The 26,074-nt window shown below is 48.6% G+C and overlaps 2 protein-coding genes across 14 annotated transcripts in view; one reads left to right on the top strand and one right to left on the bottom strand.

Moving 5' to 3' along the window:
* Window positions 1-1,042: 1,042 nt before the first annotated feature.
* On the top strand, window positions 1,043-2,394 carry CEBPD (CCAAT enhancer binding protein delta). Its single transcript, XM_024251321.3, has one exon. It carries the CDS (start codon window positions 1,190-1,192, stop codon window positions 1,997-1,999), a length of 810 nt encoding a protein of 269 aa, XP_024107089.2. The 5' UTR covers window positions 1,043-1,189; the 3' UTR covers window positions 2,000-2,394.
* Window positions 2,395-3,370: 976 nt separating this feature from the next.
* Window positions 3,371-26,074, bottom strand: part of SPIDR (scaffold protein involved in DNA repair) — a 486,770-nt gene continuing 464,066 nt past the window's right edge. For 10 of the 13 annotated variants that reach the window (XM_024251318.3, XM_054561576.2, XM_063726425.1 and 7 more), the window contains 5 exons: window positions 25,666-25,818; window positions 11,989-12,082; window positions 10,234-10,348; window positions 9,816-9,869; window positions 3,371-3,976 (listed from right to left, as the gene is read on the bottom strand). In XM_024251318.3, coding sequence (XP_024107086.3) covers window positions 3,833-3,976; window positions 9,816-9,869; window positions 10,234-10,348; window positions 11,989-12,082; window positions 25,666-25,818 — 560 coding nt within the window. In that variant the 3' untranslated portion in view covers window positions 3,371-3,832. Of the gene's footprint in view, window positions 3,977-9,815; window positions 9,870-10,178; window positions 10,349-11,988; window positions 12,083-25,665; window positions 25,819-26,074 lie in introns of all 13 variants that reach the window. The other 3 variants (XM_054561577.2, XM_063726427.1, XM_054561575.2) reach the window with 2 other exon arrangements.

Genomic DNA, 26,074 nt, shown 5'->3' with positions numbered 1-26,074 from the left:
TAAGACATTTTCAGTGTGCGATGGGTCTACCGGGATGTAACCCCATCGTGAGTCGAGGCCCATCTGCACCCTGCTATAGCTACTAGTAGATCTTACCTGTTTCCCAAAAAGGACCCAACTATTTTAGGTTCAAGGCACTTTTTTGGAATATTTAACAGGGAAAGAGCCTAGAACTAAAAACAGGTCTAACGCAAGATGCCGCCACACGATGGCACTGCTTCCGTAGACTTGGAAGAAACGCGGGCGCGGGAGCTGGCGGGGGACGCCCGGGTCTGCGGGGTCGTGGAGTAGCGTCCGGCCAGAGAGCCCGCACCTCGAGGTGCCGGCGGAGGACGCGATGTCGTGACCGCGTCTCCCCCATCTGCTCTGCTTTTGGCGACGGCGTCCCGTCGGCCTTTCGGCCAGGACGCAGCAGCCGCGTCTCTGGGCCTCGACCCCCAGGGCTGGCCGGACCCGGGACCTCCGAGGAGAGCAGCGAGAACCCGCCCGGATTCCCCGAGGCGCCCAAGTGCGGTGTGGGCAGCCCTCCCCGCCTGCCAGGCCGCCGCCTGGTGACCTCACGACGAGGCTGTGGCTGTCCCCACGTTCCGTCCCCTGTGCCTCTTCCCGCATCTGGTCCCACGGTGGAGGCGCGGGGCGAGGGTCTCACGCGCGTGCCCACGGTCGGGGGGCGTCGTTGGACGCGCGGGTCCTCTCCCACGGGTCTCCACCCCCCGCCCTCCGGCGACAGGAGCCGGCCTGGGACGCGCGCGCTGCGGCCAAGTCCTGGTTTTGATTTCACTCCCAAGCCCGGAGGAGCGAGGAGGTTCCAAGCCCACAAACAGGAAGAAGAGAAGGCCCTGGAGTGCGGGCAGAGGGAGTGTCATTCCCAGCAGCGCAGCGCGGGCCGGCCCGGGCCGGGGAGGGAGCAGCAGCGCGGGCACCCTCCTGCAACGTGGGCTGGGGGGTCCCCAGGGCCGGGGAGGGGACTCCGGGGAGGAGCAGAGAGAGGGCGCGCCCCGGGAACGCTCGGGGCGGCTCCGGGGGGCTCCCAGGGCGCCCCCGCCCCTGCCCCCGCGGCCCCGGGGCGCCCCCGCGGTGCCGGAGTCGGGGCGGGGCATGCACGTCAGCCGGGGCTAGAAAAGGCGGCGGGGCTGGGCCCAGCGAGGTGACAGCCGCGTTTGGACGCAGAGCCCGGCCCGACGCCGCCATGAGCGCCGCGCTCTTCAGCCTGGACGGCCCGGCGCGCGGCGCGCCCTGGCCTGCGGAGCCTGCGCCCTTCTACGAACTGGGCCGAGCGGGCAAGCCGGGCCGCGGGGCCGAGCCGGCGGCCCTAGGCGAGCCAGGCGCCGCCGCCCCCGCCATGTACGACGACGAGAGCGCCATCGACTTCAGCGCCTACATCGACTCCATGGCCGCCGTGCCAACCCTGGAGCTGTGCCACGACGAGCTCTTCGCAGACCTCTTCAACAGCAATCACAAGGCGGCCGGCGCGGGGCCCCTAGAGCTTCTTCCCGGCGGCGCCGCGCGCCCCTTGGGCCCGGGCCCTGCCGCTCCGCGCCCGCTCAAGCGCGAGCCCGACTGGGGCGACGGCGACGCGCCCGGTTCGCTGTTGCCCGCGCAGGTGGCCGCGTGCGCACAGACCGTGGTGAGCCTGGCGGCCGCAGGGCAGCCCACCCCGCCCACGTCGCCGGAGCCGCCGCGCAGCAGCCCCGGGCCGACCCCCGCGCCCGGCCCCGCCCGGGAGAAGAGCGCCGGCAAGAGGGGCCCGGACCGCGGCAGCCCCGAGTACCGGCAGCGGCGCGAGCGCAACAATATCGCCGTGCGCAAGAGCCGCGACAAGGCCAAGCGGCGCAACCAGGAGATGCAGCAGAAGCTGGTGGAGCTGTCGGCCGAGAACGAGAAGCTGCACCAGCGCGTGGAGCAGCTCACGCGGGACCTGGCCGGCCTCAGGCAGTTCTTCAAGCAGCTGCCCAGCCCGCCCTTCCTGCCGGCTACCGGGACAGCAGACTGCCGGTAACGCGCGGCCGGGGCGGGAGAGACTCAGCAACGACCGATACCTCAGACCCGACGGCCCAGAGCGGAGCGCGCCCTGCCCTGGCGCAGCCAGAGCCGCCGGGTGCCCGCTGCAGTTTCTTGGGACATAGGAGCGCAAAGAAACTACAGCCTGGACTTACCACCACTGAACTGCGAGAGAAGCTAAACGTGTTTATTTTCCCTTAAATTATTTTTGTAATGGTAGCTTTTTCTACATCTTACTCCTGTTGATGCAGCTAAGGTACATTTGTAAAAAGAAAAAACAGACTTTTCAGACAAACCCTTTGTATTGTAGATAAGAGGAAAAGACTGAGCATGCTCACTTTTTTATATTAATTTTTACAGTATTCGTAAGAATAAAGCAGCATTTGAAATCGCCCCTGCTTCCTATATTCGCAGTGACTCCCGCCCGCCGGTGGCGCAGGACCCGGCTCGGGAAGGGTGCGTTCCGGACCCGCAGCCAGCGAGCACCAGGGAGCCCGGGCGCCAGGTGTGTGTGGGCGGGGAGATGGGGCGCAGGCCCCAGCTGCTCAGGAGAGGGTCTGTGTCGCTTTTGAAAGGCACTAAAGGCTCCCTCCTGGCCTTATTTAACTTGCCTAAGCTAGGTGGAGCACGGCTGAGCTCACGTAAGCTAGCAGCTTTCCAGCGGAAGGTGTTCTCCGGAAGAACAACGCAGACCTGGGGAAGGGTTGACTTTTTGGGGGCCCCTGCTGAGAACAGTCCAAGAGCTCCTTAACTGTAGAGGCTGCTGGAGGGGCGAGGGGCAGAACCTCGGGCTGAATCATCTCCCGCTTTCCCGGGACTTTGCTTTCACTTTCCTGTCTTGTGGATAGTCAAGTAGATTTTCAAGTGTTCCAGAAAGGCCAGAATAGTCATGTAGTGGATGAAAAGGGCGGTCACAAAACTGCTTAAGACCAGCTGTCTTGCCAGTAATTGCAATGTTTTAAGATTTAATTAAAAAGCCGCCTGCCTTTAACCCAAGAACACTTGGTATTAGGGCAGCATTTCTTGGTCATGGGCTGCTACATGTATTATGTAGTTAACCATGGCCTGTCATGATTATATTGCTATAAGGAAGGGAACAAAATCTTTATAGTGTCCCAAGATAATTAATCCTTGGTTTAAATCTCTGCCAGTAAAGCAAATAACCGACTGCTCCTTAGTCTGTGATCTTTGCTCTCCGTGCACATTACCCAGCCTAATTAAAACAGGTGTGTGGTGGAGCCAGCTATCCCCACCACCATTCAGCAGACACGATCACACCACTTCAGAGAGCTACACTTTATGGGTAACAGTTTCACCTGTGATACAGTTCCCTAGAACATTTTCCCAAAAGTAGTGAACTGCAAAGTGCTTAGGTTTGACATTTATTGTTAGCAGAACAGTAATACCACAGTATGGGACAAAGGTTTACACTTTGCAGGGTATTCTTTGGGGGAATGTTAAAACAAATACTGTAAGAAAAACGTTCAATCATGGTAAAATGTTCAACTTGTTAAAATTACAAATGAACAAAAAATTTTTTTCTCATATATTGCCTAAATACCAAATGAAGAGCTTAAACTTAAGATTCAATGTGAAAACAAGAGTAAAATATGTTCCAAAATTTGCAGAAAATAAAACTGTAGAAAAAGGTATTTTGATTTACAGTTCACAAAACTATATCTTAACATTTCCCCAGAAAAATCTAAGTTTCATTTCAAGATCATAAACTACGTTCACTGTGTCCATAGTTAACAAATAACTACCCCAAATCATCACCACCACCACCACCCTTGCAGCCACATTGCAAAGTTCACAGATCCTGCGGCAACTGCTAGTGTTCTGCAGAGGCCCCTCCTGCACTCAGAAGCTCGATTTCCTCCAATCCAATGCAGCTGGTCGGGTGGGCGGTTACGGACTGGACAAAACAATTTAACAACCCCACTTCCTTTCCGAGGACACTCTTCACTTCGTAGCTCTGCAGTGATAAAAGGCACGCTGGTTAAAGCAAACAGCCTGGGACGTACTGTTCCCAACAACACAGAAAACCAGAGAGCCAGAGTGGAAGGCCCTTTCCCCAGTCCACGACCTTCCACTCCTCAAATGGCTGAGAACAGTGGTAAGGAGGAGAAACAAATGAAGAGCCAGTACATACATACATACATATAGATATACATATACATATATATACACATATACATATACACATTTATTTCAGCAACTGAAGGAACTACCCCATTCTGGTAACTGAATTCTGTTTTTACTTGGGACACAATGCACACAGACTCTGCTGGGAAGGCTGGGGCTGGGCACACAGTGCCCACAGCTGTCTCCCACTTCCTTTAGGACACTTCCTCAATCTAGCAACACTTCCGGTTGAGGGATTTCCTGGTGCTTTGCCCCAAACTTCCTTCCTTAATAGGATCCCATTTCTTCTAGAGTTACACTGGGCTAAAATCCTCCGTGTTTTTGTCATGAGACTTCACTTTTTCTTCTAGTTCTTTTTGGTTAGTCCCAGGTGAGTTTCATCTCCAGATGAGACAGGTACAGGGAGTCCTTGGCCCCCATCCCTGACCAGGCTGCGAGGGTGTGGTGCACCCCATTATAGATCAAGCTGCAGAATGCTGTTGCGGGTAGGGCTGAAAATAAAGGCTCAAAATCACTGAGATATTCCATCTCTGGCCTTCTGGGAGATTAAAGCCCTAGAAGGCAATGCCACTTGCAGAGTAATATCATGGGCACCCCCACACCCCTCCTCTGTGCAAGGCATTTGGCAGTTGCTACAGCAGTTCTGTTTGGTGTCTATTAACTCACCCCTCCCATCGTTACGGTGTCGTGGCCAAAGAGACTGAGGCTGGAGAAGCCAGACAACGTGGCCAAAGCAGGTAGAACGTGGCTCCTTGGTGCCCTTCCCTTCAAAGGTGTGAGTCTCGCCGCCTTTCCCTGAGTTTGAGCTGGCCTCAGTGTCTGGCTTCTCATGAACAGAGTGTGGTGGAAGGGACACCAAGTGATGTTCCACGCCTGGTTAGGAAAGGTGCCCAGCTTCCAGCTGGCCCGTGGGATCCACACACACACATGCTGTGAGGGGGTCCAGCCAGAGCTGTGGCCTGGACGTAGGAGCCTTCCGTGACTCCCACCGGCCTTGGGGGCACCCGCTAATGCCCAGTGGAGCTGTCCGGATGAAGCCCTGTCCAAACAAGAGTTCTGTGCACAGAATGAATATTGATGCCACCAAGTTTTGAGATGGTTTGTTTTGTAAAAATAAATGTTAGGATCAGTCTTGGATGTGAACACTACTGACGCCAACTCGTGGGGGGACTTTCATTTTCCCATTTCTAAGACAGGCATGGTGCCTATTCAGTAGGCTTTGTCAAGAGTTTTGGCTTCCTTGGTGAAAAAGAATAAAGTCAACAGGATGGTTTAATGTAGTGATGGGGGCAGTGGGTGTTACTGGTCAAGACAGGCGAAGAGACGGAACTTGGTAATGGAAGCTGAGGCCTTCCCAAGGGCTCTGAGGTGGCATGGACGGCAAATGCAGCTGCTCACTCGCTCACGCATGGGGGTTTATTACGAGCCCATGTGGGCCCGTCATTGAAGAGATGGCAGTGAGCAGGACAGTCTCCAGGCTGCTGGACTGGAGGGGACACCGGGGGTACAGAAGCAGAAGCGGGGTCACCGCACGGGGAGGGAGGGTGGAGGCGGCATGCTGGACACTCTTCTGGTGTCTTATAGTTTCAGTTAGTCTTGCATGTTTGTGCAAGTGTGAAACAGATGACCCTGTGGTCTTCTGGGGTAAAAGTATGCAATTCTGACTTGGAAAAAGCCAGCAAAAAATCATTTATTTGTAAAATGTCAGGTTTGGCTATATTATCTGTAAATGGAGTTTAAAATTTTTTATTACTTTTTTTGAGACTGAGTCTTGCTCTGTCACCCAGGCTGGAATGGAGTGGTGTGAGCTCGGCTCCCTGCAACCTCTGCCTCCTGGGTTCAAGCAGTTCTCCTGCCTCAGCCTTCCAAGTAGCTGGGATTACAGGCGCGTACCACCATGCCTGGCTATTTTTTTAATTTTTAATAGAGATGGGTTTTCACCATGTTGGCCAGGCTGGTCTTGAACCCCTGACCTCCGGTGATCTGCCTGACTGGGCCTCCCAAAGTGCTGGGATTATAGGCGTCAGCCACTGTGTCCAAGTAATAAATCTTTTATGTGTGGGATAAATTAACATGGAGAGGTTTAAACAATCATATTAGCAAACTCCCAAGCACTATTCATATGAATGTGTGTCTGCATATGTGTAAAATGTGCTGTCTTTAAAAAAAAATCACTATATATGTTCCTTTAACTTTTCCTTTTCTGAAAGCTAAGGAAACAAACTTCAAGTTCCATATCACAATAATGTGACTATTAAGAAATGAGATGCACAACTACAGACAATCCTGTTTTCACATCTGCAGCTTGACCACATTACAGTAAAGGCATAAAACTTAACACTCAAGTATCTTAACCGAAACAGTACATTTGCCCCAGGGAATGGAGTTACAGTTCTTGTGGAAAGCCCCAATTTGATTCTCTGAATTTTGGTGAATGTGCATGCTCACCCAGAAAACTGACAGAATCCATACTGGGTATCTCTCAGCTAACATCTCTACCCAGGCCCCTCTGGCACCCATCTTCTATCAGCTTCTTTCCAGATCCGCAGTGAAGACCTGATCAGCCACTTTGAGTAGAGCTAGGCATGGGGTAAAGAGCCTCCTAAGTTGTCTACTTCCAGGCTTGGAACTTACCCCACAGTCCTCTGGTATTGGCCCTGAAACCAGAGCACCCAAAAAGGTGATACTAAGGCTGCTGCCACCCTCTGGCCCTCACCCAATGCATACACATACACACATGCACACATGTGTCAGGCATATGTATACACAGCATAGTCAAGTGGACACATGCACATGGACATGGGCAAAGGTGCTCTGATGCACACACACTGCATAAACGTGCACACACGTGCACTCAGGTACACACACCTTTGAGCTCTTTATAAGCAGTGCTTTTACCTATGGGAATATTCTAGTTGACAAGTTAAATGTGTAGGAGGAACAAGCGCCTTAGCCAGAAGGAAACCAAGTGAAGGAAGGAGGATTTCTGCCAGGGTTCCTGGTCTCTGGATCTCTAAAGAGGGTGGGGATCGGAAGGGGTGTAAGCACTGTCCATTGCTGGAGGCTTCCTGGATGGTGACCAGGGATGACAGGCAGCTGCTGCCACAGCACCGCCCCGCCCTTCTGAGTAGCATGGGGCAGCTGGAGAGCTGTGTGCCATGCCCAAGTGTTGGTTGAATCTGTTGAGGTTGTGGGTTTTGGTTCGTTTTATCATGCGTTCTCAAACAGGGACGTTTCTAATGCTTTCTCCCAACATTCTCCATCAAGATGTGTTCCCCGAAAACTCAGATCTGCCATCTTTAGCACCTACTCAAACTTCTACCCGGTCAGCTGTGGGCAGTTCCCCCCTTTCTGGGCACTGCCTCCTCCTTTCTTCCTCCTTACCCCCAGGACTCAGACAAGGAGACAAAGAATTGACTGACAGGCACTGCTGTGTGGTCGGTTGCCTGTTATACACTTAAACTTCCTTAAGGACAGAAAAGCACATATGCTGTTCCCCATTTTGCTCCTTGGGCTGGCTCCCAACTCTGCAGGTGGTCACTCTGTGGGGTAACAATGACTTTCCCTCTGTGGGATGTCTTTGCCTTGGGCACTGCACTTATCTCCCTAGCAGGGAAATATGGGCTCTACCTTGCTGGGACATTGGGAGGTTGAACGGGGAAACGTGAGAATGCGGTAGGCTCAGTTCCTGGCCCGTAGTGATGACTCACCTTTTGCACCACTGGGGAACACTTGCTGATGAGCCTCCACAGCCCGGCCTCAGCATCAATCCCTGTGTGCAGCAGCTCAGGGGACAGTTCCGAGCTGGAGCTCGGGGTCACTGAGGAGCTTTAAAGCTGGTGAGTGTTGTGCCAGGAGGGAGCAGAAGCTCTTTTTTTTTCTGAGACGGAGTCTTGCTCTGTCGCCCAGGCTGGAGTATGGCGCAATCTCAGCTCACTGCAACCTCTACCTCCCCGGTTCCAGTGATTCTCCTGCCTCAGCCTCCCGAGTAGCTGGGGTTACAGATGTGCACCACCACACCCAGCTTTTTTGTATTTTTAGTAGAGATGGGGTGTCACCATGTTGGCCAGGCTGGTCTTGAACTCCTGACTTCAGGTGATCCGCCCGCCTCGGCCTCTCAAAGTGCTGGGATTACAGGCATGAGCCACCATGTCCAGCCAAGAACAGAAACTCTTTAGAGCTTGCAGGTGATTCTAGTGTATAGTCACTTGTGATCCTCAAAGATCCCGCTCATAGACTTATCCATGTTCCAATTTAATCCAACTCTGACAGACACGGTTTAGATGAGAGAGGACAAACTGCTGCTCTGCCTTGTGGGGCTGCTGGCCCCTCCTGAGGTGCAGTGCGTGAGAGGGTGGCAGGGGTAGTGGGGCAGGGAGGAGTCTCCATAGGACAGGTCAAGTCACCACAAATTTGGGTTGGATACTTGGGAGGCTGAGGCATGGGGACTGTTTGAGCCCAGGAGTTCAAGGCTGTAGTGAGCTTATGGTTGTGTCACTGCACTCCAGCCTGGATGACAGAGTAAGACTCTGCCTAAAAAAAAAATAAAAAAATATTCTGGCTAGAATCTGGCCATGGGGACCCATTAGACAAAGACCCCTTATTTGACTGACCACAGAGCTCCAGGCATGATCGGCCTCCCCTGTCACCACACTCCCTTCCAGTGTGGCCCAAGTCAGCTCCCTGGTTGTGGAGCCCACTCTGGTTCCAGATGTCTCTTGTGAACTCGGGCTGTGCCCAGGGGCCACTGAGTGGCTGGTCTCCTTCTGTGGCTATTCCATGAGCCACTTTTAAATGGCTTTCACAAGACACAGGTGGCATCTCCAGGACAGATGTCTCATTTATGAGGGTCAAATTTCACACAGCAGAAACTCTTTGGCTCATCAATTATATATTTAGGTGGCTTTTCTTGGAGAAGCCACCCTGCTTTACTAAGATTCACCACAGTGACTCTCAGGGCAGGACAGTCACATTACCAGTTATTCAGAGTCTGGAATACCCAGTGTTTAAAAAAAGAAAAAAAAAAAAACATCTTGGGGAGTTCCATCCTATTAACATGACATCTTGGCAGTAGGACTCCAACCTGAAGACTGTGTTGCTGTAATCAAAGCCACAGGGCAGGCTGGGTGCAGTGGCTCATGCCTGTAATCCCATCACTTTGGGAGGCCAAGGTGGGAGGAACACCTGAGGTCAAGAGTTCGAGACCAGCCTGGCCAGCATGGTGAAACCCCATCTCTACTAAAAATACAAAAATTAGCTGGGAGTGGTGGCTCATGCCTGTAGTCTCAGCTACTCGGGAGGGTGAGGCAGGAGAATTGCTTGAACCTGGGAGGCGGAGGTTGCAGTGAGCTGAGATCACGCCACTGTGCTCTAGCCTGGACAGAGGATGAGACTCTGTCTAAAAACAAAAACAAAAACAAAAAAGCCAGGGGACAGATTCCTGCATCTACCTCAACAATGATCTAAAATAACCTCATTTCCACAGAGGAAAGGAACCTATCAGTCTGAATGGCAGACATATCTGCATTTCACTCTCGAGTGTCTACACCACTTCCTAGTGGGATGGGTTGTAATAGAACACATTTGGGAGTGGGGGCTTCCTCTGGGGATGAGTTGCTCATGCAGGCTACCGAGTGTGCAGCCCCCTGGGCTGGGCCCCCTGCACTTACCCCATCTTCACCGGCGGCAAACCTCAGCAGGGAGGAAATGCTGCGCTGCAACAGCTGCAACAGCAGAAGCAGGGCTGGGTTAAACTCCCTCCAACACAGTAAGTGCTCAAGTTAAATCACTCATTCCCCAAAATTAACATGTTACATCCAAACCACCTGTCTTCAGAGCTTCAGTCTCACGGCCTTAGGTCAAATATGTGTTTTAACACGGAGAGGCTGTGTTCACACAGGGTGCATCCTCCCACCTTCCCTAGAGAAGCTCCTAGGACCTAGAGGGAGCTCCAGATGCAATCCATCCCAGCCGAGTCCCAGCGCCTCTGCAGGCATACAGGAGGACGTGCACCTGCTTCAGCTCTGTCTCACCTTCACTATGTTGGAGTGAGCTAGGAGTGAGTGCGTGCTCTGGCCTGGCTCCTACCTTGACCTTCACTGTGCACTGGGGTCTTGCGCGGCAGTCCAGGAAGACCTGCAGGTGCCTCTTGAAAACAGGAGATGTGACCACCCGGGAGCAGTCCCCACAGGAAAAGGCGCCTCTGGTATATGAAAAGCCAAGGAAAGACAAGGCCCCGAGAGGCACAAGTCAGGAAAGCTCCAGTGGGAGACATTTTCTTAAACATGAGTGTCTGCTGAGATAGAAAACAGGGCTTTACTCTCAGAATCAAGTTTCTGAGAGAGGCCTGCAGCTGCCTGGACTCAGCCTGTCTAAGGAATGAACATTAGCTTTGAGTAGCACTGGCTGGAGGCCGATGAGGGGAACAGAAGAGGGGATGCTGAGCCTCCCAGGAAGGGAGGTCAGGGCCTGGGAGGCCAGGGGTCAGGCTGCCCCCTGGCCCAGGAGAGAAAGTCTGCTCTCAGCTGCCAGCACAGCCACTGTTGTGTGCTACCATGCATGCTTGCACATGTGCTCATCTCTTTCACACAGTCCAGTGATGGCTTGTGTAAGGCTACCAGCCCAGGTATGCCAAGGAGACATTTGCTCTTTGCTTTGTGTGTGTGTGTTTTTTTTTTTTCTTTTCTTTGAGATGGAGTCTCGCTCTCGCTCTGTCACCCAGGTTGGAGTGCAGTGGTGCGATCTTGGCTCACTGCAACCTCCACCTCCCCCTGTTTCAAGTGATTCTCCCACTTCAGCCTCCTGAGTAGCTGGGACTACAGGTGTGTGCCACCATGCCCGGCTAATTTTTGTATTTTTAAAATTAATAATAGAGATGGGGTTTCACCGTGTTGGCCAGGCTGGTCTTGAACTCCTGACCTCAAGTGATCCACCTGCCTCGGCCTCTCACAGTATTGGGATTACAGGCGTGAGACACTGCACCTGGCCGATCTTTGCTTTTTTTTTTCTCTTTTTCTTTTTCAGACAGAGTCTCACTCTGTCGCCAGGCTGGAGTGCAGTGGTGCGATCTCGGCTCACTGCAACCTCCGACTCCCTGTTTCAAGAGATTCTCCTGCCCCAGCCTCCCGAGCAGCTGGGATTACAGGCACGCGCCATCATGCCCAGCTAATGTTTGTATTTTTAGTAGAGACTGGGTTTTGCCATGTTGGCCAGGATGGTCTAGATCTCCTTACCTTATGACCTGCCTGCCTTGGCCTCCCAAAGTGCTGGGATCACAGGCGTGAGCCACCATGCCCAGCCTCTTTGCTTTTTAAGAAGCAGAAAAGTAATGAGCCTGTCCCTTTCTATCACAAGACACTGCACTTGGGAGGCCAGAGGACTGACTTCACAGGGACAGACTGCACTGACACTGGCTCAGACCCTGAGGGAGGGCAGCACAGTGGGGTGGGCAGGGACATCTGTCCAGTAGCTGCTCACCGTAAACGTGGTCTCTGTAAACATCTGCACCTTTCACAAAAGCCAGGCTATATAGTCACCAAGTTTTCTTCACTTATACATGTTTGTCCTGTTTTTTAAATTCTCCTGGCTGATAATAAAGGAGGTGGGGACAAAACCTAGCACTTCTATCTCATAACAGGAGCAGCTGCAAGAAACAGCAGAAATCTCAGTAACGAAAACCCACCGGGCCCCAGGGGCCTCTTCCCTTGCCGCTCAGCAGAGGCGGAGGTTGCCCCTTGAGCTCTGGAGGGAGTCACCTGAGGCAGCAAGGCCCAGGTTCTGGGGCTGGGTTGCTTCTGTGCCCTTTCAGTTCTAGGGCTTTCAGGACAGCCCCTGTCCCCTTACCTGTCTTCCGGCCTCTGTTCCAATCTCCCGTTGCCACACATGTCACACACAGGCCAAGAGAAAGCAGTGCTCTCGTCCACGCCAACCACAGTGCCTAGGCCCAAGAGAAGGAAAGCCCACCTGAGAGGCGGCTCTGCCCGCTCTGACGCCTCTGCTCCTCCATGCACAGAGGACAACATGAGGGGCCTCGTGATTTTTGCCTTACTTGTGAGTTTATATACATGTTCCTAAGATTTTTATAATTTCCACTTATTGTACAAAGAAAAATTATAACAATAAGACGTACGTTTTAAAACTTGCCTGCATATTACCACCTAACTGAAGTATTTTCGTTGGGATACTTTTCCAGATGCATAGGTAGTTACATCGCCACAGCTGAGCCGGTCCTCAGTCCTTCAAACATTCCCCATATTGCATATTTAGGTCTGTGCTTTTTCTGTAGCACAGTAATAGTATATAGACTCCTTAACACAGTAATGAGTGTCTGAGCTATGATTATGCCACTGCACTCCAGCCTGGGTGACAGGGCAAGACCCTGTCCCGCTCCCAAAAAAAAAAGATGAAATAAATGGTAAATTGACAAATGGAAAAGACACCTGAGACGTGTGTCAGACACACCCCTGGGCATCCCAGAGGGTCATGGAAGGCTTCCTGAGGAAGGGAGTGAGGGGGGGTCCACAAGACAGCCAGGGTGGGCCACACGGCCTCAGCCGACTCTGCACACCATGGCAGGGCTGAGGCCGGGTGAGCATAGTTGGTCAGTGCTTGCTGGGGATTGGGATGGTCTGATTTTCTTGGATGTGAAGCACTGTAGATATCATCTAGATACACCACCAAATCACAGATGTCCTTGTTGAAAAGCGGTGAAATTAGATGTTTGAAGAAAAAGTAAAATCTGAGTTTCTAGAAAAATAGAAGGGTCTTCCTTTCCACTCTTGGCGCAAAAAATTTCATTGCCCACTAAAACAAGCATTGGGAGAAAATTTATCTTTAGAGGATAAATCAGAAGTATGAGAATGAGTAGGCTTGGTTTATTAAAGTGCATTCATGCAATGCATACTTGAATGACTTTTTAAAAATGAAAATAATAGATCTTGATTTTGAAAAGGCTGTCCTAGCTAATGACATTGTCAAAGTGGGTCAAAGGGATGAAAAGCAAAGTCAATAAAGGCTCATAACGCAGCTGGAAAGCAGTGTTGACTAATTCACAACAGGCAGGCGCATAAGGAGGTGCAAGGGGAGAAAGGAGCAGCTGCATCCCCAAGCCCCAGAGCACATCTGGCACCGTGGCCTGGCTCCTGCTCAGGGCCTGCAGGCCCACCAAAGGCCCACTCACTGGTTTACTGGTGCTTGGTAAATGACTGCTACCTTAATAAAAAGTAGACTGCTACCAGCCAAAGTTCCTTTTTCTCCTAGGATATCCATGGGTGTTAATAGCATTTACATTTATATGGGATTAAGCAATTTCCTTCCAATTAGAGAATAAGGCAAGAGTTGAGGAAATACATTTCATCTGAGGTCCATAAGCCATTGTGGAAATCTTTTCTGGCAACCCTAAATAAATTTCAAGAGATGGCTGGGAGGTGTATGATTAAACATTCACTTAAGGCCGGGCACAGTGGCTCATGCCTGTAATCCCAGCACTTTGGGCAGCTGAGGTGGGAAGATCACGAGGTCAAGAGATCGAGACCATCCTGGCCAACATGGTGAAACTCCATCTCTACTAAAAATACAAAAATTAGCCGGGCATGGTGGCACACGCCTGTAGTCCCAGCTCCTCAGGAGGCTGAGGCAGGAGAATCACTTGAACCCAGGAGGCAGAGGTTGCAGTGAGCCAAGATCATGCCACCATACTCAAGCCTGGTGACAGAGAGACTCTGTCTCAAAAAAACAAAAACAAAAACAAAAAGACATTCACTTAAATGAACATCAGAAAGAAAAAGATAGTTTACATCAGGGTTGAGGACACCATACTCATGAACTTGCCAGCAGTTTGCCATTAAGTCTTTACTTTGCTTGTCTTATATGCAGAAATGTCTTGTAATTAGGTTTGGGAAAGGTGTATTTTTTAGTTACAAACACATCTTTTTAAAAAGGTCCTTTCAAAGGGTCCTCAGGATGGGTGGGTCTGGTGCTCACCACGCCTGGTGCACACATTTCTTCAGTAACTTGAACTCTGCTATACCCTCTTCCTCCCTATCTCCTGATGAAGAGAAGTCAGGGCTCACAAGTCTTCTATTTAGAAGCTGGAGCCTGGGTTTAGACAGCACTTCACCCCTTTTTCCACAGAGATGTGAGCCTGCTGCATCCCTTCCTACAGCCCTGCACCAGGTCCCATCGCTAGTGAGTGGTGGACAGAGAGGTGGTGAGCAGAGTGAGGGAGGGAAAACCAGCGCTGCCAAACGACTTCACCCCAGAAGACACAGCAGAGAAACATTTCCGCACACCCCAGAGCTGCCACTCAGGGAGAATAGAGACGAGGAGGCTTTGTGACACCAGCAAGGAGTGAGTGCCTCCCCCTCACCCCGTCACTGAGACCTGGATGGACAGAGGGATGCTGCCAGCGCTCAGTGAGTGACTGCTCCATGCTCAGAATATATTCAGGGTCCTTTTAAACTCTGCTCAGAGAAAATGTTCAGTACTCAGCCATCTGAGACCCATATGCTCAGCTGGTTCAGCTCTTGAGACAGCTGCCCAAGCCCTAGCACCAACTCTCTGCAGATGCGAAGGGGTCCCGTTGGAGCCATGCAAGGGAATGTCATCACTGAGATCTTCTGGACCAGGGCAGGGCAGAACAGAGCAAGGCTGAAGTGCTGAGATGGGGGCAACTGCTATTGCCAAACAGCAGTGAGGACTCTAGCCTTGCCTGGATTTGACGGAGGTGGGCAGGCCTGTGGCTGGCGGGTGTGCAGGCTGAGGACTGTGTAGGAGTAGGTCACTGCCTAGCTGCTACCTTGCTATGGACATTCCTGCATGTGAGGCTTGGATAATCTTTGTCATTTTGCAGCTGGGGGTTTGTTTTCTCTTAATGCCCAGTTGACTGGTTCTCATTAAAGGATCTGGCAGCACTCAGCCTTGCCTCTGTGATAAGTCTGTTTACAAATCTTGAGCCCTACATGCGGGCCCGCAGGGCAGCTGTAGAACAGGCCTGGAAGCAGAAGAGGCCCACAGGGAATGCTACATGAAAATGGCGAGATATGATGAAAATGAAATGTCAGAAACTTGAATCTATATAAAGAAAGGAAGAATATTAGAGAAGGAATAAATGAAGGTAAAATAAAATCTTTTACATTTCTAATTCTAAATTGATAGAAAAGATAATAGTTTATTTAAATAACAATAATGTAATCAATGGTTATACCTTTTGAGTAAGTGAAATGCATAACACGAGTGTTACAAGGGATGGGAAAGAAACAAAAAAGAAATCAGGAACACTCTGGTATAAGGTACCTGTACTACCTGTGAAGCAGGACCATGTTATTTGAAAGTGGACTTGATTGGCTGTAAAGTGTATTGCAAACTCCAGGGTAACCACTAGAAAAACTTAAAAATAAGTATAATTGGGCCGGGCGTGATGGCTCACGCCTGTAATCCCAGCACTTTGGGAGGCCAAGGCAGGAGGATCGTGAGGTCAGGAGATCGAGACCATCCTGGCTAACACAGTGAAACCCTATTTCTACTAAAAATACTAAAAATTAGCCGGGCGTGGTGGCAGGTGCCTGTAGTCCCAGCTACTCAGGAGGCTGAGGCAGAAGAATGGCGTGAACCCGGGAAGCGGAGCTTGCAGTGACTTGAGATTGCGCCACTGCACTCCGGCCTGGGTGACAGAGTGAGACTCCTTCTCCAAAAAAAAAAAAAAAAAAGTATAATTGATATTTTGAAAGAAAAGAGAAAATGGAATCATAATGTTCAATAAAAATGAGAATAGGCAGAGAGTGGAAGACAAAAAAAAGAAACAAGTGGGGTAATGAATAGAAAACAGCTATAAATACAGTTGATATTATCTCAGTTATATGAATAATCACTTTAAATGAGAATGGTCTCAATACACAAATGACAGAGACTATCGGAGTGAACAAAAAACAAGAACCAACTATATGTTGTTTATATAAAGACACATGGCTAGCCACAATGGCTCACACTTGTAATCCCAGCACTTTGGAAGGCTAAGGCCGGGGGATCACTTGAGGTCAGGAGTTTGAGAGCAGCCTGGGCAACACAATGAAGCTCTGTCTCAACAACAACAACAACAACAACAACAACAAAAATTAACTGGGCATGGTGGTGCATGCCATCCCAGTAGTCCTAGCTACTCGGGAGGCTGACGTGGGAGTATTGCTTTAGCTCAAGAGTTCAAGGTTGCAGTAAGCTATGATCACACCAATGCACACCAGCCTGGATGATTCTGTCTTAAAAATATTAAAACCAAAATATGCCCAGGAGTTTGAGAGCAGCCTGGACAATACAGCAAGACCCCATCTCAAAAAAAAAAAAAAGGATGAAAAAAACAATAAAAAATCCAAAACACTTCTGGTTCCAAGCATTTCGGATATGGGATACTCAACTTGTATAATCATAATAATATAAATACCATTTATTGATTTTCATCTTTGAGAATCAATCTGTAGAAAATGTGTGCAAAGCTTAATTATAGTTATACAACAGAATGTTACCAATCTTAACAATATAAAGTGCAGATGCAAAGGTAGGTTGATGGAAAAGAAGAGTGTAATAAAAGAAGGGAAGGAGAGCTAATATTATTTTCTTCCAAAGTGATACTATCTCCAGCAAATGGAACAACAAAATCCCTCTGGCTAACATCATAATCAATGGTGAGAAAGTACATGGTTAACCCTTAAGATTAAGAACAGGGCAAGGATGTTCCCACTACTGCTATTCTACATGGTACTGATAGTCCTAGCTAATGCAGTAAGACAAGAAAATAAAAGATACACAGATTGAGAAGAAAGAAAGAAAACTGTTCACAGATGACCTAGTATTCTATGGAGAAAATCTCAAAGAAACAACAAAAAACCACTGGAACTACTAAGTGATTACAGCAAAGTTGCAGGGTTAATATCAAAACGTTAATTGTTTTCCTATGAAACGCAATGAACGATTGGAATTTGAAATTAAAAACAATACTATTTACAATAGCAACAAAATAAATGAAATACTTAGGTATAAATCTAACAAAATATGTACAAGATCTATATGAGGAAAACTAAAAAACTCTTCTGGAAGATATCAAAGAAGATATAAATAAATGTAAAGATATTCCATGTTCATGGATAAGAAGGCTCTAGTATTATAACATGTCATTTTTTCCCCACTTGATCTACAGACTCAACACTATCCTAATCAAAATCTCATCAAGTTATTTTGTGGATATCAACAAATTGATTCTAAAGTTTATATGGAGAGGCAAAATGACCTAGAATAGCCAAGACAATATTGAAGAACAAGAACAAAGTTGGAAAACTGACAGTACCCGACTTCAAGACTTAAAAGTCGCAGTAACTGGCCAGGCGCGGTGGCTCACGCCTATAATCCCAGCACTTTGGGAGGCCAAAGTGGGTGGATCATGAGGTCAGGAGATTGAGACCATCCTGGCTAACATGGTGAAACCCCGTCTCTACTAAAAATACAAAAAAAAATTAGCCGGGCATGGTGGTGGGTGCCTGTAGTCCCAGCTACTTGGGAGGCTGAGGCAGGAGAATGGCGTGAACCCGGGAGGCGGAGCTTGCAGTGAGCCAAGATCGTGCCACTGCACTCCAGCCTGGGCAACTGACCAAGACTCTGTCTCAAAAAAAAAAAAGTTTCAATAATTAAGATGGTGTACTGGTAGCAAAAGAACAAAATAGATCAAGGGAACACAGACCCTCATAAATATAGTCATCTGATCTTTGACAAAGGAACAAAGACATTTCAATGGAGAAAGAACAGTCGTTTTCAACAAATGGTGCCAGAACAACTAGATTTCCACAGGCAACAAAATGAATCTAGACATAGATCTTACATCTTTTACAAAAATTAATTCAAAATGGATCATAGACTTAAATGTAAAACACAAAACTCCTAGAAAGAAAACAGGAGAAAATCTAGATGATCGTGGGTTTTACAATGAGTTTTTAGATGTAACACCAGAAATGCAATTCGTGAAAGAAACAACTGATGTGAGACTACATTAAAATTAAAACTTATGGTTTGCAAAAAGACTATTAAGAGTATGAAAAGGGCCAGAAGCGGTGGCTCATGCCTGTAATCCCAGCAGTTTGGGAGGCCTAGGTGGGTGGATCACCTGAGGTCAGGAGTCCAAGACCAGCCTGGCCAACATGGCGAAACCCAGTCTCTACTAAACATACAAAAACTAGCTGGGCATGGTGGCAGGCGCCTGTAATCCCAGCTACTCAGGAGGATAAAGGAGGAGAATTGCTTGAACCTGGGGGGTGGAAGTTGCAGTGAGCCAAGACTGCACAACTGCACTCCGGCCTGGGCAACAGAGAGAGACTCCATCTCAAAAAAGAAAAAAAAAAGTATGAAAAGGCAAGCCATGAACTGGGAAAAATATTTGCAAAAGACACATCTGATCAAGGACTGTTAACACTTAAAACTCAACAATAAGAAAATGAACAACCCAATTAAAAAATGGGCAAATGATTTGAACAGACAAATCATCAAAGAGGTTGACAAATAACCATATGAAAAGATGCTAAATGTCATATGTCATTAAGGAATTGCAAATTGAAGCAGCAATGAGATACTACTACACATCTATTAGAATGGCAAAAATCCAAAACACAGGTAACACCAAATGCTGGTGAGGATGTGGATCAAGAGGAGCTCTTATTCATTGCTGGTGGGAATGCAAAATGATACAGCCAACTTTGGAAGACAGCTTAGCAGTTACTTCCAAAACTAAACATATGATCCAGCAATCATACTTCTTGGTATTTACCCACGAGTTGAAAACTTATGCCCACACAAAAACTTTCACACACGTCTATTGCAGCCTCATTAATAATTGCCAAAACTTGGAAGCAAACCAGAAACCTGTGGTACATCCATGCAATGGAATACTGTTCAGTGCTAAAAAGAAATGAGCTATCAAGCCATGAAAAGATGTGGAGGAACCTTAAATGCATATTGCTAAGTGAAATAAGCTAATCTGAAAAGGTTGCATACTGCATGATTCCAACTATATGACATTCCGGAGAAGGCCAACTACAGAGACAGTACAAAGAAGAGTGGCTGCCAGTAGTTAGTGGGGAGAGAGGGATGAAGAGCCAGAGCACAGGATTTTTAGGGTGGTGAAACTATTCTGTATAATACACTAATGGTAATGGTAGTACATGGTATTATACATCTGTCAAAACCAACAGAACTGTACAACACAAACAGAGAATGCTGGCTCCCCTGGGTGTGGGGGGGCATGGGAGCCCTGGCTCCCGTAAATGTAAGGAGCATTGGGTTCCTTGAGTGCGGGTTGACTGTGGGAGATGTGGGGGCCTTGGCTTCCCTGGGGTTTCCTTGAGTGTGGGAGATGTGGGGGCCCTGGCTTCCCTGGGTGTGAGGAGCATTGAGACTCTGGCTCCCTTGGCTTTCCCAGGTGTAGGAACCCCTGGTCCCTCCAGCCTGGCTCCTAGGGCACTCACCCCTTGTTAGCCCAGTGCCTGGGCCAGCTGTAGCTGCTTGGAGAAGGCAAATTCCCAGCTGCTGGCAATGCTGGCCGTAATCAGACTGGCCAGACACAACTGGTGTTTATATTCTTTCTTTCTTTTTTTTTTTTTTTTTTTTGAGACGGAGGCTCGCTCTGTCACCCAGGCTGGAGTGCAGTGGTGCAGTCTCAGCTCACTGCAAGCTCTGCCTCCCGGGTTCACGCCATTCTCCTGCCTCAGCCTCCCGAGTAGCTGGGACTACAGGTGCCTGCCACCATGCCCAGCTAATTTTTTAATATTTTTAGTAGAGACAGGGTTTCACTGTGTTAGCCAGGATGGTCTCGATCTCCTGACCTCGTGATCCATCCGCCTCGGCCTCCCAAAGTGCTGGGATTACAGGTGTGAACCACCGCGCCCAGCCTGGTACTCATATCCTTTCTATGAAGCTTAGAATGGCAGGGCTGCTTCCCTGTTCAGGCCACTAAAGTGACTTTAGGTTCCTAGGACATTTATTAACTGACGTGAGAGGCCTAGAACTTCTCATTGGCAAACCAATGGTGCCTGTGTTTAGTGCTGTCTCTGTGCCATGCAGGCCACCTCCCCCAGTACCCACTCCCCTCCCGCTCACCACCTCACCTCAGTATTCACCCACAGCTCTCTCACAGGGAGGACCTGTGAGGGTTTCCAACTTTTCTCTATTTAGAAGGAGCCCTGGGTATGGGAAGGGAGAGCATCAAGAATAGCTAATGTATGCTGGGCTTAATACCTGGGTGATGGGTTGATCTGTGCAGCAAACCACTATGGCACACGTTTACCTATTTAACAAACCTGCACGTCCTGCACATGTACCCCAGAACTTAAAAGTTGAGGGGAAAAAAAAAGAATCCTGCCATTGCTTGGCCAAGACCATATTTCTGTTCTTCAATATTTCTCTAAAAGAAAAACGAAGTTTATAGTTAATATCTGAATGTCTTACTGTGGTTTACACTTTATAAAATAAAGTTTTAGCAATGTGCAATGAAAAAATGAAAGGCGACTTAAACCATGAGGATAGTAATTCATCTTCCTGACTAGTGCTCATGTTAAAAAAATAAAATAAAAAGGAGCCCTTGCCTCTAATGAGGTACAGAAAAATGAAAAAAAAAAAGAGCCAAAGATAAGTAGTTTAAGCATATTTCTTAAGTGAATTTGAGAAGGAAAAACTGCCTAAATACAACTGGCTTAGTCAGAAACGTTGATCCCACCAATTTATAAAATGAGGGCACAGAAAAAAAAAAACATTTTTCATCTTAATACATGCAAAATACATGAACCAATCGGAGCATGTTTCCTCCCTTGTTTAGAAATCTTGCTTCTTTGCTTTTAGTTGGGAAGAGCACTGGATGAGCAAAGGACAAATGTGTGTGTGGTCTCCGTACGTGACTGATATGATGCCCTCTCTACTGCACATGGAGGCAAGCACGTAGCTTTAATAGTGCATGCCTCCACTATTACTGTCCATTCAAACCTTGGAATAAAAGCACAAATCCTGGCTACAAGCTTTGAAATGTGGCTTGGGTGGACTGGACACAGGGAACCCCAGCCTCTAGAGTCCTTCAATGTGTCCGGCATATGGACACTGGGCTTGGACCTGTGAAGCTGTTTTTGATTAAAGAGGGTGCCAACAGCGTGTGCCCCAGGGCTGCTCTCATTTTAGAAAGGTGTTATACTCAGCAAAGCCCACAGAGGTCTGAAGGCAGCAGCCGAGTGTTAGGAATGGCAACTTGTGCTGCTCTCCTTCCAGTGGTTAGGTGCTTTAGAATCTGAACTGCTGATCTCTAGAACACCTAAATTTGCTACCAGGAACAGAGCTTTGTGACAGATCAAACTGCCTATTGATTACATTACACATATTTAGTTTTCAACACCCATTTGAAGGTTCAGTTTGAGTGAGGTGGGGCCTAAGGATGACTGAGCCTCATCAGTGTTCCCAGCTGCTGCCAACACAGCTAACGCCCAACAGAGAGGTAACTGCACTAAGTCACATGAGGCTGCATCTGACCACCTAGAGCAAAGTTCCCTCAGTGTACCAACAGGCAGGCCTACTGCCACGGGCACAAAAGGTGAGGATCTGCCTCTGTGTGTACCTGTGGCACTCACTGGCCGTAGTTAGCAATGGGTTAGGGAAACCCTCCTTGGGGTTCTTCAGGTACACATTTTCTCATGAGACACTGCTATGGGTGGTGGCAATTCTTCTGGTCATAAAATAACAGGGTCCCATGCAGCCTAACTGGTTTGTGGCATGGCAGTGACTTTCAGACCCAGAGCTGAGGCCTTCACTGTGGGATGTTCTCCCTGAGCCCTCGACTAATCCTGGCCTCTGGGAGAACTGAGGGGGTGGGAGAAGAACAGGTAGCAACCAATGAAGAGAATGAAGGTGGAAGGGATGTCCTTATACATGTGCTGGAGACCAGCAAGCCCTGGAAACAGGCGATGGGTCATTGCCAAAGGCACACAAATAGCACATGCGCCCCAGGGACCAGGCTGCACCCCTCTGCACCATGTGCCCTGTCCCTGTAGCCGGTCTGCTCAGGGGCACAGTGCTGCTGTACACCAAAGAGCAGCTCCATGCTGGCTCACGTGGGCCAGGCAGTCTGCTCCACCCCTGCAGACCCTCCGCCCTTCTTCCTTCTTCCTGCCCATCATCTCTCCCTGCTTTGCATCATAGTCTATGGGGCTGCAGAATTTCTTCATTAAAAAATCTGACCATATTTTCCCTGATCTCCACACGGCCAGGGAAAGCAGAGCAATACACAAGCAGCTGGGTCCCCTATTGCCCTTCTTGGTCCCTGCCCCTCTCCCATCACTTGGGAGGGTTTATAACTGCTCCCAGCACTTCTGTGGGTTTTCCACGTGCCCTTCCACCTGCTCTTACAGCCTTGCCCAACTCTACTTGACAAATCCTGATGGTCCTAAGGCCATCCACCCACTGCAGTCAGTGGCTGCAGCCCTCAGACATCCCTCCCTCCCTTCCCGACTCCTGGTACCAGTACTGAGATGTCTGTTTTCTCCACTGGACTCAGAGCTTCAAAGCCTCCAAAGCCTCCTGAGCATTATCTCATTTAATTCTCAACAGTGTTTTGAGGCTGATTCCATTAGCCCTATTTTACAGATGAGAAAATGGAGGCCCCATATGACCTATTACCCCATAACTGCAGTTATGCGTCAGCATTAACCCCAAAAGGAGATGCACAGAAGAGAAAATCCAAATGGCCTCAACACAGTGAAAAGAATGTGAAAGCAACAATGGAATCACAAGAGTTTTCTGTTCATCAATTATAAAAAGTCAGGAACTAGTTATAGGTAAGGGTGAGGAACACCAGCCATCTTAGACATTAAGCTTGGAAGTCTGAATTTTGATATGCTTTGAACCGGCTGGGTGTGGTGGTTTACACCTGTAATTCCAGAACTTTGGGAGGCCGAGGTGGGTGGATCACCTGAGGTCAGGAGTTCAAGACCAGCCTGGCCAACATGGCAAAATCTCTATTAAAAATACAAAAAGTAGCCAGGTGTGGTGGTGCACGCCTGTAGTCCCAGCTACTTGGGAGGCTGAGGCAGGAGATTCTCTTGAACCCAGTAGGCAGAGGTGGAAGTGAGCTGAGATCATGCCATTGCACTCCAGCCTGGGTGACAGACTGAGACTCTGTCTCCAAAAAAAAAAAAAAAAAAAAGAGAGATGCACAAACCCCTAGTGTAGCCACTTTGGAAAACACTGGTGTTCTTCAAAAAGGTTAAATGCAGGGTTACCATATGACTAGGCAATTCCAGTCCTGGATTCATACCCCAAATTTCAAAACAGGTGTTCAAACAAAACTTTGTCCATGAATATTCATAGCAGCTTTATTCATAGTAGCCAAAAAGTAGAAACAACCCAAATGAAATGTCCATCAACTGAGGAAAGGATAAACAAAATGTGGCATATCTGTACAATGAAATGTTATTATGCCATAAAAGAAATACACACTGCATTGTGGATGAACCTTGAAAACATTATGCTGACTGAAAGATGCTAATCATGAAAGATCACATAGTATGTTAGGTTTGTGCAAAAGTAATCGCAGCTCTTTCCATTACTTTTAATGGCAAAAACCACAATTATTTTTACACCAGCCTAAATATTATTCCAGTTAACATGAAATGTCCAGAATAGGCTGGGCGCAGTGGCTCACACCTGTAATCCCAGTATTTTGAGAGGCCAAGGAGAGGAGATCACCTGAGGTCAGGAGTTCGAGATCAGCCTGGCCAACATGGTGAAACCTTGTCTCTACTAAAAATAAAAAAAATTAGCCAGGCATGGTGGTGCACGCCTGTAATCCCAGCTACTTGGGAGGCTGAGGCAGGAAAATTGCTTGATCCCGGGAGGCAGAGGCTGCAGTGAGCGGAGATCACGCCACTGCACTCCAGCCTGGGTGACAGAGCGAGACTCCATCTCAAAACAAAAACAAAAACAAAAAAACCCCCAATAAAACAGAACACGCAAATTCATAGAAGCAAACAGTAGATTGGTGGTTTCCTAAGACTAGGGTGTGGGAGGGTGGGTGGTAATGGGGCGTGAATGATAACGGGTATGGGTTTTTGTTCTAAAATTAGATTGTAGTGATGTTTGCACAATTCTGTGAATACTAAAAACACTTTAAAGGAGTGAATTATAGTGTATTACTGAGTTATAGCTCAATAAAGTTGTTTAAAAAGTCCATGAACCCCAAACTGCTGAAATCCTCCTTTACAGAAATCAGTAGGGATTGATGTCCAAGAAAGTTTATTACAGCCTTGTTTAATAATTGCAAAAACACGAGAGATCCTGGATGTCCATGAGTGAAGAAAGAGTTTATTCATATGAGGGGATGCTATGCAACTATTAAACTCTTGAGTTGGACCTCTCTCCCCACCTGGACAGATATCCCTGCTAGAGGGAAGCAAGTGGCAGAATAATGTACAGTAAATCATTTGACTTGCAAGCACGCACACCCCCTCAAGGCGGGCAGCTGTGTCTCCTGGATGCGCCAGTGCAGGCAGGAAGCCGGGGACAGAGGGTAGGCTGTTAACTTTCTCTTATTTTTCACTAGTTCCACTAGACATGTATGACTTTTATTACTAAGTTTTATAAAGTTAGAAAAGAGAAAATAATAATGCTATTTTCAGCTCCAGACTCACATATCTAACCAGCTGCTGAAACATCTCAGATGTATGCAAAACACGCAAACCCTCCCAACAGAACTGAGAGGGTCCCCTCAAAGCTGACTTTGCCTGCCACATCCTACTTAATGAACAGCACCACTGTCACCTCAACTGAGCCAGGAGCTCGGAGGTCGTCAGATATGTCTTCTGCCTCCATCTATGCCCAATTCATCGCTCAACCTGCCAATTTCCCTAAGTCCACCCTTGGATTTCCTTCTCTACCTCTGCCACCCAGTCCCTCCACTCTGCTCTGCAGGGAGGACATCAGACCAGGCCGCCTGTACCAATGACAGAGCACACTCCTGACACCACCAGCCTGGTGGGCCCACCAGCCTCAGCTTGGTCCCATCTCCATCTGGCTGCCTGTCCTGCCTCTTCCCGGACACCCCTGCTCACCAACTTTCTCATGCCAGTGGCCTTACGAAGTCCTGCTCTCTTCCCAGGAATGTTCCTCCTGCTCCATCCCTGCCCTAAGTAGTCTCATCTATGCTTCAGAGCTCAGCTTGAGGCTCCTGTCTTTGGGAAGCCTTTCCTGAGTTCCCCACTAAGACGTGGGCCCAGGTATCAGCGGCTAGAGCACTCAGAGCCTGAGGATAGGCCTGTCTGTGTTCATCTGATTCACATCCTTCTGTGCAGACTCGAGTCTGATACCAAAAACAATTTCTGCTTTTGTTCTTTATATATCCAGTGTCTGGAACTTAGCGGGTGCTCCACAAATACTTGTTGAATAAATGAGTAAATGACTATAAAGTATAATAGTTAAGAAAGTATAAACACCAATTCCTGTGAGATGGCTGCCTACCTTGAACACTGCAGATGGAGTTGACAGGTGTGGCAGAGTCCAGGCTGTCGAGCATCACTGGGCCAGGCAGCTCACAGGAACTTGCACCAGAGACCACACTCAAAAGGGGCTTCTGAAGCAAGAGAACAGTCCGTTCAGCACAAACAATCCGACCTGCCGACAGAGACACTTCAGGTTATTGAAGCCTTGAAGAAAAAGTGAATTGTGCCCATAATGGCAGTCTCCTTTGCTACCCCTCAAGTCATGCAGGTGATGGTGCAGTTAAGGGACTGTGTCCAGCAGCACATTCATTGTGTGTGCACACTCCCGAACCCCGTGAGCTAAGCTAAAAAAGCACTCAAATGTGAGATTCAAGTCAATCCACAAAGGGTAAATTATGTGGTATGTGAATTATGACTCAATAAAAATT

Source organism: Pongo abelii, chromosome 7, assembly GCF_028885655.2.
Source record: "Pongo abelii isolate AG06213 chromosome 7, NHGRI_mPonAbe1-v2.0_pri, whole genome shotgun sequence".
Lineage (NCBI taxonomy): Eukaryota > Metazoa > Chordata > Mammalia > Primates > Hominidae > Pongo > Pongo abelii.
This window is presented reverse-complemented; position numbering and strand designations above follow the sequence as displayed.

Coding starts and splice junctions, on each gene's coding strand:
- CEBPD (XM_024251321.3), top strand. CDS start 1,190: ATGAGCGCCGCGCTCTTCAGCCTGGACGGCCCGGCGCGCGGCGCGCCC.